This window comes from Amblyomma maculatum, chromosome 4 (assembly GCF_055883805.1).
Source record: "Amblyomma maculatum isolate TAMU_Amacu chromosome 4, ASM5588380v1, whole genome shotgun sequence".
NCBI lineage: Eukaryota > Metazoa > Arthropoda > Arachnida > Ixodida > Ixodidae > Amblyomma > Amblyomma maculatum.
In genome coordinates, this window is record NC_139347.1 from 180900341 (window position 1) to 180915745 (window position 15405).

General features: G+C 43.9%; 1 protein-coding gene across 1 annotated transcript in view; it reads right to left on the reverse strand.

Annotated features, from left to right (window-relative positions):
• LOC146193766 (uncharacterized) overlaps nt 1-15405 on the reverse strand; it is a 57059-nt gene that overhangs the window by 5391 nt on the left and 36263 nt on the right. The window contains exon 4 of the mRNA XM_084600599.1: nt 6126-6328. Within this exon, the coding sequence (XP_084456725.1) occupies nt 6126-6328 (203 nt within the window). The remainder of the gene's footprint in view (nt 1-6125; nt 6329-15405) is intronic.

A 15405-nucleotide genomic window follows, 5' to 3' on the forward strand; every position in this document is an offset into this window, starting at 1 on the left:
CTGACCCAAAATTATGAATTAATCTTGCGAATTCGATCCAAAACATTGGAGAGCTAATTCTAATCTTCATGTGAGCCGATCTGCATCCACAATAAATAAAAATAAAATTCTACCAAAAGTAGTTTGCGATCGTTTTCGTCACTTTTAATCGTTCTAAGTTGTTTAGAAAATTCTTTTGATCATGTTCTTCTTTTTTTTTTAAAGAGCATGAAGAAAAGGCATATGAAAACGTGCCTGCAGTGACAGGTGAACTATTTTCTGTAGAGCAATTTGGTTTCCCAGAACTTAAATCACTGCCGGTGTGACCCTAAAGTGGGAGAATTTAACAAGACGTTGGTTACGTCAGCTAGATTTATTCGAAAGGCTCTTCGCCTCTACACATTATCGACGAATTTGCGAAGTAGTTCCTGCTAATATTGCTGATGAAAAGGCTATGACAGTAAACTGGCTGCCATAAGTTTACATTTCTAGATTTAAAACAAAAAAATATTTTAGTGCTGTACATATTTATTCATGCAAATTTTGTTTCTTATACTGGCTTTAAAAATCTTATTGTCTCTTTCGTTTCACCATTCCTATGTTCGGGCCTATATTACCGCATAAAAGTACTACAGATCGCGTGACAATGTTTTGAGCCACATATTGATAAAAAGTCTAGCGGAACTAACGCGCATATTTTAAAATGGAATTGATAGCGTCGAGGTAAGTGCACAGAGAGTTTGGTAATAACGGTCGGGAATTTGTTTATTTGGGACGATTGTCACCAGTGGTTTCCCAGGCAGGGCGATGTGTTTTAGGTCATTTTCTTGGGGAAGAACTATTTATTGTAGCAATCTAGATATGCAAAGAGAAGGAATTCGACAGTTTCGACAAGGCAACAATTTCTCGATTGTCTTCTTGTTTGAAATGTGCGTCCTGCTTTGAAACGTGTATGCAATGCAGGTGGGCGCCTAAGATATCGATAACCATATTGAAGTTTCTGTAAAGAACTATATATGATCCCAATTTTCGACAGGGCATTGTGCACATCTCGCGTCGGGAACAAAGATATCAGGCTTGGTACCTAGAAGGTTAGGCAGTAAACGAGTAGGAAATTAGAATAAAAAGAATATTGGAGTGAACTCTTCAGGCATTATCAAGGCCAGGCTTCGCTCGCTTATACAAAGAAAATAACCTTCACTGCTATAATTTAGGCTGTAGCATCTATCCTCCACAGAATACGTACATCCACCAATATCGAAATTCGTGTGATGATAGTATATTGTTACGGCGCGCGCCGAGGAGCGCTGCGCCAAAGAAAGAAGAGGCGCGGGAGGAGCGCGCGACGCCAGCGCGAGGGTAAGAGAACAAAAGAGGAGCGCCGGTGCAAGTTTGTTTGCTGCCGCGCATTTCTCGTGCTGACGCCTGGCATTCAATTGGGTACAGCCTCTATCCTTAACTCCGGATCACCGGTTGCGTCTCTGCAACCTGAAGCATCACCTCAGCACCCTCCAGCGCCGGCGGTCCTACCATGGAAAACATTTAATTTTGGCCCCACCCTCACCGACACGGAGCTTGCCTCTCTCAAGGCCTTGCTGCTCGAACATCGCAGTTGCTTGGCTCTAAGCGCCGGTGAACTCGGATGCACTTCCTGGGCCCAACGTCGAATCAACACTGAAAACCGCGGGCCCATGCTTGACCAGAGAATCATTGCCCCGTCTTGTAGCCCTTGGTACTCCCCTGTAGTCCTTGTGCACAAAAAGGATGGAACACTCCGCTTCTTCATTGATTATCGCAAGTTAAAAGCTATTACTCACATCGACGTGTACCCTCTTCCCCGCCTCGACGATGCACTTGATCGTCTGAAGGGGGCCCGTTATTTTTGCACCCTAGATCTGCTCTCGGGCTACTGGCAGGTGCCTGTTCATTCCGATGATGCGGAAATGATGCGGAAAAGACGTCTTTCGTGACTCCCGACGGCCTTTACCAGTTCAACCGTATGCCCTTCGGTCTCTCGAATGCTCCAGCTACCTTTCAGCGCCTCATGGACCGCGTCCTAGGCAATATGAAGTGGACTAGCTATGGCGTTGGTCTACCTGGACGACGTAATTTTCTACCCGGCTATGTTTGAAGAACACCAAACGCGACTCAAACGCATCCTCGAAGGCCTTACCTCTGCTGGGCTTCGCTTAAAATAAAAGAAATGATTCTTCAGTTTTGCAGAGGTGACGTACTTGGGTTACGTTGTGAGCCGGCATGGCATCCGTCCCGACCCTGAAAAACCAAAAGCGCTTACGGATTACGGAGCTCCCACCACCACCAAGGAGCTCAAAAGTTTCCTTGGATTTGCTTCGTATTTCCGTCGTTTCATTCCGGACTTTGCCAAGCGAAGCGCTTTGTTGACCGCCCTGCTGAAGAAGAATGCAGCGTGGAGTTGGACGCCGGTCCAACAGCTCGCGTTCCTTGACGTCAAGCACGCCCTCCTCAAGCCTCCCACATTGGCCCACTACGACGAATCGGCCCCCATCGTCCTCCACACGTATGCCAGCCAAGATGGGCTCAGCGCTGTCCTTCTGCAGGAAGACGAGTCTGGTGACCACAAAGTTCTAGCTTATGCCAGCCGCCAGCCTTCCGACGTAGAGCGCCGCCGCCACTCTTCGGAACTCGAGTGCCTCGCCGTTGTCTTGGCCGCTGAGAAGTTCCGTCCCTACCTGTACGGCCGTCATTTTACCATAGTCACGGACCATAGCGCTCTCACTTGGCTACAGTCTGCCAAACACTTCAATGCCAAGATTGCACGCTGGTCACTGCAACTTCAAGAATATGATTTCACCATAGTGCATCGGCGCGGTTCTGCTCATCAAGATGCCGATTTCCTTTCTCGCCAGACTTGTCCCGTGACGGCTTTGACGGATTTCAGGACTGCGCAAACGCAAGATCCTGACATTGCGGCCATAGTCCAATCCCTTGGCACCGCCGCCGGCGCAGGTCTCCGTAAACTGCGCCGGGTCTATCGAATTAAAGATAATTTTTTGTGTCATGTGAGGCGGCTCCGTGGTCGACCACCCGTGTGGTTGCCAGTGGTGCCAGCAACACTGCGGTCGTAAGTCTTGCGCGGCCTACACGACGCGCCCACAGCTAGTCACCTTGGTCGCGGCAAGACCTAAGCACGAGTGTCGGAGCGCTTTTGGCGGCCTTATATGTCCACAGACGTCAAGGAACGCGTTGCGTCTTGCCAGACGTGCCAATACCGGAAATCGTCCACACGAATAACCAAGCCACCCCCACAGGCTTTGTCGCCGCCGAGTTCACCTTTCAAACTGGTTGGAGTGGACCATTTGGGCCCATTCCCGAAGACGCCCGCCGGAAACAGGTATATTCTGGTTGCGATCGACTACTTTTCCAAGTGGGTCGAAGCACTGCCCATTCCCGACACCTCTTCCGCTCATGCCGTTTTGTTTGTGGAACAGCATCTCGTTCTTCGGCATGGTGCGCCCCGACGCCTCATTACGGACCATCGCAGCTGCTTTATGTCCCATGAATTTGAGCGAGCACTCCGCTCCTTCGGCATTGCGCATTCCACTACATCCGTCAATCAGCCCCAGTGCAATGGCCTCGTGGAACGTGTTAACCGAACCCTCACGGATATACACGCCTCCTACGCGGCTCCGTCCCACAGAAACTGGGATAGTTTTGTTTCTGCGGCGACTTTCGCACCCAACACTGCGAGGCAAGGAACAGCGCATGTCACGCCGTTCTCGTCTATGGCAGAAAACCCTCCATCCCTCTCGACGCGCAGTTGGACCTTCCCCATCAGACTGCGTCACCAACTGACTCCGGCCAACAACTTCGTTACGCCCGCCTCGACGCTCAGCGCAACCTTCTCATGGCTCATGCGCGTGTGCAAGTGGCCAATGCGGCAGCACCACCACTTCCCTCCTTCCGGTCCGGTGACTTGGTCCTCGTTCGCCGCATCATCCGCGTGACTGGCCGTGCCACGAAGCTCATGCCCCGATACCGCGGCCCTTACCGTGTCGTTGAACGCTCGGCCCCGTGACATACTGCCTCGAAGACCTCCCTGAGCATCGATCATGCGTTGTGCACCACATTTTCCCGGAGCATGTGTCAAACATGAAACGATATGTCAACGGCGCCAGTATTCACTCCGACTTAGATACCGAGTCATCACCACTACTGTCGTCGCCTGCTGCCTCATTGCCTTCCCCACGAAATGCCGCCCCATAAGTGGAGCGCCTGCGGCAGCTCACCGACACCTTCTTCCCCCCTCCGCCCCCTTCAGGTGGAAAGATGTTACGGCGCACGCCGAGGAACGCTGCGCCAGAAAAAGAAGAGGCGCGGGACGAGCGCGAGACGAGCGCATGGCGCCAGCGCGAGGGGTAGAGAACAAAAGAAGAGCGCCGGGGCAAGTGGTGTTTGCCTGGTGTCCTCCGTCCTGTGTCTATCTCTAGGTGGGCACAGCGTCTCACAACAACATACATCTAGAGTGAGCAATGTATCACATCTTATAAAAGTAATCACTACATTCTTAACCATTACCAGAAGCGATCATCATCAAACTTGCCTGGACCGCTAAGAGGCAGTTAACAGTACGAAATAAATAAATAAATAACACACAGGCACATATATTCGGGCACAGAGACTGTATAGAATGTCCTTGCATAGCACAATATGTAGAAAAAAATCACTAATCAAAGACTGAGGAGGAGCCTCAGTTCACAAGCCGTGCCAACTTTTCGACAAGTGGAACCTGTCTTGTTACTACTTGATGATCGTACAATTTCTTTATAGCATTTTAACACACTGTCCCCTCTCCCTATTCGCAGTATTAGAAGCTGCACGTGCCTTTCGAAACAGGTTTTGTTCTTATCGTTTCTAACTTTGGTTCCCCATTGAACCTTTTTCAGATAATGCGAGCCGTGGCAAGTATGGTTCATATGATTTGTTATGTTTCTTTGTCCTTCTCTTCTCCTTGTAGAAAGCTCTTGTTAACCATTCCCTTACACTTGTGTTCTTTATTAGGACCCTTTCGAATACATGTCCCATTTAAAAAAGGCGTGTCAGCATGAAAGCTGCTTCAGGTGCGGTCTCATCATTCACCGGGTATTGTAGTTTTCCTTGCCCTTCTTTTATTTTTATTTTCAGGCCACGGCATCCCGGTTAAGGCTCAGAAATTCATATCGAAGGGAACCTTCTATCACTCCTTGACGTCTTCCTTCTCTACCTCCCTCCCTGCCCTTTATCTGGCATTTGTTGCCCGAAAGCAAAAACGTATTTAAACCACCGTCCGTGATGATCGTTCTGCAGTGTTCTTTCCTAGAGTGTATCCACCTTCTTTCTCCCTTTCAAGCATACCACCATGGCAGAGATTCCTTTCAATTTGTAAATTTTGTTATATGTATTTTGTTTTTCACAACCCACAATCGAACAGGCGAACTTCATATGAAATATAGTTTGCAAACATAGTGCTAGCCGCTGTACCGCTGCGAGAACTTGGCTCGTACCCTCACCTGCAGAAAGTTATATGTTTTAAAATATCCGGGAAATGAAATACACTCCGTTTCACACACTATTTGCAGACTTACAAAGTTAAGGGCAACCTGTGTGAATCAAGGGCCCTTCCATTACTTTGTTCTACTGCTCGACGCATACCTCCACTAGGGTTGAGTGGCACGTAGGAAACCAGCAATTTAGTGAGTGCCATCGGGATGGCAAAAGTTGCTCATATTTATTAGGGCTGCAGACAACCGTATATTTGTTTTTCATTCGCAACACATTTTATGCCAACAAAAATTTATATTTATATGCTATTACATGCACCTCTGGGAGGAATTCGAATTTTCACGGGTGCTGCGGTGATTTCCTGTGACGTTTGTAACTACTCTCCTTCGTATCCATTTTATTCCTTGTAATTAAAAAGGCAACGTAAATGAACTTTGCATAAGAATAAAGCGATTTTAAGCTACTTTTCTGCACTGTGGCCTAATGATATTGATGAATACACAAGAAAATATACGGAAGTTATATAAGAGCTTGTGTATGCGTTTTACTAAGAAGACCACTAGCACCTCGTTCCCGCATATATTGATATTGAAGGTGGTCTGATAATAGGGAAACCAATGACTCACGTCTGTTCGGTTGATTGCATTGAGCACCCTCAACGTGTTGTTGTAGGCAGACGGTAAATCTGTGTTGCCAGCAACAACGGTGATCGCCTTTAGGCATACATGTGGTGTAGATGCAGCGAACACTATCGCCATGGCATCGTCTACTCCGGTGTCGACATCCAGCAACAAATTTATTGGCGCCCTCTCGGTCTGGCCAGTCCTAGCTGCGGTCAAAAAATAAGAAAACCTTTTAGCGACAAATATCTCGTCATCCAAACCAGCCTGACTGACCCGACTTCTCTCCAAAGGTCCCATGGTACTCAGGTGTTCAAGCCAGATCCAGCTACGTCCCATCTTCACCTGTTGAATATCATATACCAGCCGCGCACCTGTCTGATGCTTCTGCTAAGCTTACCTTCCGTTATAATATATCAATATATCTTTAACCGCCTTTGGATGCCTTGGCCTCACAAGAAATTCCCCGCTCTACCTATTTAACCCTCTAGATTTAAGCTAGAGTGTTAGTAAATTGCCTTTGTTCGGTGAAAAGGTCTGAATGTCTTTTGTCTCTTAACAAGGAAGCCAACAGAGCCTGGTTTGTATTTAAAAAAAATGCGACTTATTTTCTCTGCATTTCTTTACTAATTATCTGTTAACGATAAACCGATCACGTTTCTTTCCGCAGATGCATGCAGTACCTATCAAATAAGTTCAACAGTTCGTTAGCCTTTGCGCTTCTGCTCCATAGCTGATCACTGCCAAGAGACAGGTGTTATGTTCTGTACTATCAAGGGATATCGGTAAACTACCCTCCGATCCGATAGCACCTACAAAGTTTGCTCCATACCATTCCTGTCCTAGTTATTTATCTTTCGTGTTCCACATCTGCGGATACTACGTGGCTTTGACAATTCATAAACTTCTAGCACCTTGATAATATTATAGTAAACTACTGTCCGCTTAAGAAACCGTGTAATTATTATCATTTTAGAATATTTCTAGGCACTTGCCCAACAGCAGTGAGGGTTGTCACTTTAAGAGTGTGCATTTATTCGCTCAATTTTTAAGATGTGTGTTATGAAGAGAAAATCTTTGAGCAACGACATTTGTAGGAGCCCACTGGGACAAATCCGAGAGCTATGAATAAAAAGTGGTGTTTAGCTTACTGGATCCCCGATTTACCTCCCTAAGTATCCATCTGCGTAATGTTTTATCGCCTATGACGCCATGACCACAAAATCCCTCCTTACTATATTTATCGCACTATATATGAAGGAAGGACTGTATTTCTGACATAAGAGGTTTTCAAGCAAATACATAAGGGCCCAATAGCCTTCAGCACTACAATGAACACAAATCTGTTGCCTATTACAAAATGACTTTTGGTGCAATGATTCCTTATGCTTTTTAGTTCACCACAAAGGTCCAAAATTATCTGCGCCTTTTTACTCGGAAAGATAAAAGGAGCTACTAGCTCTGGCTCCAGTTTAGTGGTCATGCTCTTGAGGCAGGCGCCGGTGGCAGTGTCATAAACATAGGACCATGGATGGGAGCTGCAACAGTTGAAATTGATGGCGGAGGAGAGAGGGTTACGCGTATGCCGCGAAGTCCCATTCTCTTTTATATAGTAGTTCTAGATAGTTTGAGCAGGGTTTCGCTCTGGCGTAGAATTGATGCATCTGAGTGGTTGTTGAGAAAAACCATCCGTAAGGCGATCTCCATAGATGAGTGTGACGAGAGAATGTCTGGCCAGTGATTGAAAATTAGTAAAATTTTAGCTGAAAATTTTCGGCTACATCAATACGAAGCAAAATGTGTTCCCGATACTTCCAGCCCGTTTTTCTACCGCGATGAATGAGGCAAATGTAGTACCTGTACACATGCTGCTGAATCCACATGGAGGCATATGTCTGCGACATTATTTTCCTTCTTATTATAGAAGCGTGTTGCTTTGTATAAGTACATAATGCAACCGACGGTACATCTCAAAGATAGCAATGTTGTAACCTTACAGAACCAGATAATGATAATTGCTGCAGTGAGGAATGTACTTCCACCCAAGTAAGTAACGTGAAACGCTTTTAATATTTATATAGGCGCCGCTGATTGGAGGCTATTGTGACTAACAAAGAGCGGTTGTTCAACTTGGAATGGAAGAGTTTAGTATTACTTCGCTGCTGGCCAGCACACATGCAAAGGCAGGGAAGAAACAAAAAATTGTAGTGAAAGTACCATGAAAGTACCATGAAAAACTTCGTAATTATTTTGTGGCTTTATGGGGGCTTTATTTCAGATTAAGTACAATGTTTGTTTTGAAATTGACCACACCGTGTTTTTACGACAGAGTAGAAAGCAACTCTCGTCCGTTTTTAAGTTCTTATTGTGTTAACAATCAGAAATCTGCATCGGCTCTGAGTGCGTCATATTGAATTGCCCTGAACAATTTAAATTAATGGGATTCTTTAGCGCTTCCTGTGATGCGGCAGCGCACCGGCGCCTTGCGTCTGCCCCCCCCCCCCCTCAAAAGACGGCTGCCGTGGCAGGGAACGCATCCGAGTCACCCGGCCCAGTAGTTGACAGCCTGTCGTCGCCTCATGAGACTGCGCCTTCAGACTTTCCTGCTGCGAAAAAGTCGGCTGATGGCAAGTCACATGGATACGGCCCCATTAACATGTGTCAAAGTTATTGCTTTACATCTCGCCTCAAATGAGTAACATGACAGCATTTTGCTGAAGTAAGCTGCTTTATCTGAATACAAGCATACTTGCAATCGAATGTGTTCTTGATATGTGTCTTTCGGGAAAGACATGCAATAATTTGCTCTGGCGTCTCATTGGCTTCACGGATCTACAACCAGATAAATGCTCGACCTTAGCTTGGCAATCTAGCAGTCCGTCCTTTCACATATGAAACATTAGGGACTCATGTGAATGAGAGTTGGCTAGCCTGGTATGCTACCGCAGATGGTGTGAAATGTTTGCCGGCAGTATGGAAGCAGTGTGTGCGGAACGATCACTTGTAATGAAAGCAACCAATAGGCCAAATACAATAATTACAATAGATCAACCACGCATTTTGCAACGCAAATCGTTTTACAAGGCATATGAGCTACAAGAGCTGCAAAGACGAATAGACACTGCTTCAGCTGAAGCTTTCAGATGTCTTTTGAACGGGAATTTGTTCGACTCGAAGTCAGCGGGAGTGAAGCATCATGTAGAGGAAACCGAATAAGTGCTTCTTGTGGGTTACTTCTACAATAGGGTGGAGTAATACCTTTTGTGAGACCCTCATGGAATGTTCCTTGCAACGAAAAAAATTGGTATTTTACTGATCACTCAAAACAAGCAAGCGTCGTCAGAGTGGGTGTATATGCTTGATGAGATGCGCTGATTGACTCGAGAGCTCGACAGCAATAAGGTAGTGGCGTCATACATGGATGAGACCAGCAATACGCAAGCATAATTTGGAACTGTTGCAAGCAATTTGGGCGCGCCAAGTGTATTAGATATGATGCTCATGGCCTAAACTTGTCTATAAAATTGATCCGATAAAGCTATACTTCTCATTGCTAATTGTAGCTACCTATTTTGCAGAAATGATGGCCCAAGACGACAAGCCTAATCGTTACTTGTCTTGTGTACTCTCTTCATTATTATAGTGAGCTCAATCCTTATATGCTAGACTCTAAATATTAATAATGCATAAAGGAGTAAAAATAGTGTAACATAAATTCTTGTACTGTTAGCATCTATTCTTGTACGCCAAGGTCTGGTGTAGGTTTTGACCACTAAAAGTTGGTTTTGCTGTACATTTTAAAGGAGGGAACAAGGTATGGCACGAGATGTTTAACGGTTGAACGAGGCGTTTTGAAGATAGCAATAAAAACAATAACACCTTGGTTGGAAAATTGACTATTACTAGATCTTCGCAAGTTTCTATTGAAAGTAAGCTGCGTTGCAGATCTTAGTTATTTCGCACTTCTAGTCATTAAAGTCTACCCCATAGCTTGGAAGGAATACAGTGGCCCAAGAGAGTGTGCTACGGGAAAGTCTACCCCTTCATCGCTTCCATATGAGATTGTTCAACTTTACATTTTAAGATATACGATTAACTAGTTCCCTTTAATGATTTCTTAGCCAATCAATATCGATAGTAATTATCGATATTTTTCTTTTCAGCAAACAAATTGAGGCACACTGTTTTAAGTGGTATATTTATTTGTACCTAAACTATTTGAAAATATCGCTCCTATGCTTTTCACGTCTTCACCAGCTAACCCGAGTTATCCTAGATGCTTCCAACGTATTTATGGTGACGCAGTTTTCTGCCCATTATAACACGGTAACCGCCTCTTCCTGGCCCTCATGAACTGTTCACATTCATCCGACCATCTATTTTTGCCGACGACTTAATTGTTGTTGTTTAGAACATTTCAGTATGCCACTACCGCATGTTCTTCAACTAAATACTGGAGGAAAAGAAGAGGGATAGAAAGAGCGCCTAATACCAACGTAGTTTATTACCGAAGACACCACCTTTTATACGCCACTTTACATGAGATATAAAACATTGGAAAAGATAAAAATAGAATCTTGGGACAAAAAAACCGTTATGATGTGTTAAAGGCAATGCATACTGCAGCCAAAGCAGGGTGCATCTTTAACGTGTTCGCAGTAGGAAAAAAAACAAAAGCGAGGACACCAAGAAACACGCACGACCGGACCAATGCTGCACTTACAAATGAATTTTATTCGGAAAAAGCCAAGCTTAAGTAGAGCGCTACTATTGCCACGTTGTAGTCAACCATGTTTGTTCAGAAAGGCCCCTTATTATCATGCAAAAACAATGACAGAGTGCTGACACATTGATCTCCCGCTTTTCTGATGTGGTACGCCTCAACAACCTCTTTCAATGGTACCTTTTCCGCGCCCAAGAAAGTCAATTTTTCGAGAAATGAGCTTTCTTTTACAGTCTCTGCAGGAAATGGCGGGATTACTTCCTTTTCCATCTGTGACTTCTCAGTAGTGCTCCTAGGCTCTTTTGTTAAAACAGAGTCCTGCTGCCCAATTTATACTACATTACAAGTGAGCGGAATGCTGTAATCTACTCTCGTAGTGCAGTGGGTGAACCATAGTTGATGTTTGATGGTACCAGTACGGCTTCTTCTCTTTCACCATCACTCGAGAATATTTTAAGATTATATATGGCGCGGGGTTTTTAAATTGTATTTTTTGTAACCTTCTTAAAGTTATGAGACATTTTGTGAATGTACGTCATGAATTGAGTAGTCAGCCTCTGATCTTGCTTATCTTGCGTTTTCCTGATCTTCGTTTTCTATAGCAGGCTCTGTGCAACTGCTCACAAAATATTTTGAGGATAGCCGGGCGTGCGCAAACGCTCTGTTTGTATTTTAACGCTTCTAGACATTTGATGATAACATGCTTTTTCCAAGGTGGAACTGAGGGACTTCATGGCAATTGCCTCAACTGGCTCATGGCAATTGCCACCTGTGTGTGTTGAGGTATGCTTCCAAATATCTGGCTGAACATTTTCAGAAATATTGTATTCTGAGTTTCTTGTCTACATGCAGCAACAGAGGGGAGGAATTCTATAACCGATATTTGCCTTGTATTCAGCAATCTTTTGACTACTCTCTTTGTAAATGCACACTAAGCCATAAGAGTGATATTTGCTTGTAAAGGGTGGCAAGCTAGTTTTACACAGGAAAACAGTTGTGTTACAGTAAAATTTAACTACGACTTTTACAATTACATGACAAACCGTAAAGTCTGGACGCGTTACGCAATAGCTTATATTACGTCCGTTGTTTGTTTCAGCCTCCTTCATTTCGTCTTTCAGTCCCGTAGTTAGGAATCCCACTGCTAGTTATTTTACCCGGAACTGTAGTTGATGCGAAATACAGCTTCCGCCGTTCTTTTTTTTAGGCATGTCGATGCGAGATTCAGCTTTCAAGAATACTAACTACGCATCTCACTTGCGTTAGGTCTTTTACGAATATTTTACCGAAATATACGCCGATTGATATCTGCGTAAATTGGAGATTAGTGAAGTGTGGCTGAAATCTACCACAGATTTATGGGGCCTTCAGAAGAGTATCTTCGTCATTAATAGATAAGGCGCCGCATCAATCCTTGCATGCGCGATGTGTCACGCAGGCGCAATAAAACAGCTCTAATCGTCGGTGTAAGATTTACCTTTTGTTCATGAGACAAACTTTTTATTCAGTGACAAGTGAATGCTGGTGAAATGTAATGCGTGAAGCAGGAGCTTATTGAAAGCAGGCGAAATGCCGTTTAATAATTGTTTTCTTAGATTAATTTATATGCAAGTAAACCTACATTCATTATGTGACGAAAATGTGGCTAAAGCACAAAATTTCAAAGGAAGCAACACCTTTTCGAGCTGAGTTTGATTATGACCAATGCAGTTGTTACTTTCGCTTGTTAGAAGAAATGGTCCTTTTAACAAGGAGAAAGCAGCATGAGTTCGCTGTGCATCACCACGTTTCTAACAGGACTTCCATTTATATATATATATATACTTGTTCTTTCATATACGTTCATAGAGCGCCCTCTAGAGCGTTGCTGAAGGGGAAAGGTATGGAACGGGAATAAATGCAGGTGTCCGTAATAATATGTATAAGCTGTGTGCATCCGCTTTGAGTCCATATTTGGATGATTGGTGATTCACCCGAATTTCACTTTTGCATGGTTGCATGCCTTCTTGTTTTCTTTGGTTCTGTTTCTAGTTTTCATTTTCACTTCCGATCCATCTCTTAGTAGCTAGAGTGGCGCGGTATATTTTTTGTTATCTCGAAACGCTGATTCCTTTAACTGGATAACTTATATTAGATTTACATGGCTTCTGAGCCTGTATATATCACTGCATTTCCAGAACCCGCCAGTTAAATACCAGCACATGTGGTCCAGGCTTGTTCTCTTTTTTTATGCACTGTCTGAGGTAAATCTTATCTTCAATTTAGACCCAGTGCTACAGAACAGATATTATTCACTTACCCAGTCTCAGCCAAACGCTTATGATTATTAGGCATCTGACTGGAAACATTTGCGCCTGTTCTTTCAAGCAAAACTTGGAACTCCACAAGACAGCCCTTTCCTTCACCTGTTGATGTCAAAAAAGTTGTTTACGGAAAATAATTTGCTCTGTTAGATAAAAGCGCTGAGCTGCATTATTGCCTTATTATAATGGCGTACACGCGAGAACAGCTATGAGTAACTCTAATTTCCAAAGAAAGATTATAAAAAAATATTCTGTTTTCTATCTTTATCCTTAGTTAGAATAATAAAAAAACAATGAATTAAAAACTGACCACCCATCTTCTCATCTGCGGTAGTTTCATTTCCTACTGTAGCGCTACGACATATCCATGCAGGGTACCTTTTCACCACACCAGGCTCCTTGGAGGTAGCTGTGAGTGATGGGGAATTTCGTCCGAAGTATAAAATTCCTGGAAATCAAACCACTGGCATATATAGCACCGCCACTGCGTGAGGTTGCACTTAATTTGAATTGAGAAAAAGGCTGCTGATGATTCGATGAAATGATCGACCGCGTTCCACTGAAGCATCTTCCGCACCCGCAAGAAATTCAGCGCGGTTTGACTACGTTTACGCATTACTGTCAGGCATGAATTTTCCCCAAAAAGCTAAAAAACGTATTGTCTTCATGAAAGCACCACGCGGGGTAAGTTCATCACCCTTATTGCGCATTTTTGATGGCTCAATTAGACGCTGTCTCTGCGCGTCCGAGCAACGTTTTCGCAAGACAAAAGATTGCGCTTTTCTAAAAAACAAAAAACCGGTAAATTGTTTACCTCTACGGAAATGATAGAAATGAGATATTGCAAAAAAAATTAATTTGTTGCGCAAATAAAATCTGCGATAACTAGTTACACGTTGTCAGCTATTTTTGTGTCTGAACTTTTCTGAAGCCTTCATTTACTTCTTTTTCCGTCTACATGCTGCAGGGCCTATAGCTCGTGCTTTTTCTGTTGCAATGAGCAGCCTATGCGCACATTCAATTGGCGGTGTACACCATTAAGTGTTTGAAGCGTTCCACAGTATTATCGCCGCGCGCCCCCCTCGGTGACAACTCAGTATTCACGAAGGATAGGTTGCTTGCAAAGGTTGTCACGTGTTCACAGGCTGTGTGCACCTCCCCAAGTGCACCAGGAATGCATTTTAGCTAGGCTTTGAGCGGAATTACACCGTGTTTTGTGTTAAACTATGTTCTAGGAGCTGTTAAATGGGGCGTGTAAAGGCAGTGATACCTACGTCTGAAGCTTGTGTTGAAGAAATCTCGTGGAACACGTTGTTGCTGAATATACCTGCGCTGTATTTGAAGACGTTTCTCTGGTCAAACTGTATAATAATCAGGCGTGATAAAGAACCTAGTTTGTTACTTATTCTGTTCATGCATCGTGCCGCCTTATAACCTCGCTTATATATATCGGTGAACTTGTCCAATTAGGACTCTCTCTGCGCACGTCTAGCGCTGAGATAGCAGGCTAATGAAGCTAGAAAGAGCTACATTTCTCTTTGTGTCTCCAATTTGTGGTTCTTGTAAGAGAGTTGATGTATTATTGTTTGAATTTTATATTCATGTGTTTATAAAACTTAACAAATTTCGTTTAACGCAGATAGCGAACTATAGGAGAGAGATTTGATCTTATGGCCCCAGTCACCTTACAGGACATGAGGAAAGGGCGAACTTGTCCTTTTTTTTGTGCCAGTCCCTCATGAATCACATAGACCAGTGGGCTGTGTTTTAAAATAAACAAAATAAAAATGCATTTTCTGTTGTTCGTGATACTGAACTACTACACGTTTTCTGAAATTGGCATTCGTTGGTCAGCATATCATTTCATGATGCAAACTGATGCAAAACCGCAGTTCCCCTCATCTGCGCGTTGTTTTTCCTTCAACTTCCTAATTAGTTATTTGTCAACATAAGTCGATTAAGGTACTAATTCAGGTAAACAGAAAATTGCAGAAAGTAAAACAAAAGTTTTGTGCGCTTTTCTTGGCCTCACCGACGGTTGTCTTCTTTCGTGCGTCATAAGGAGTCTTTCATTTCCCCTTAAGTTTTCTGCTTAAATTTCTTGGCTTAAACATCTGGGCTTAAATAAAAACGCCAATGAAAGTGAGTGAAGCGACCCAATTCTGCAGATTTTAGTTTTTATTCCATGAACCCTACTACAGCATGGAATATTTTACATGTGAAATAAAGCGCTGCCACCCTCAAGTGGAAAACTTCTGCT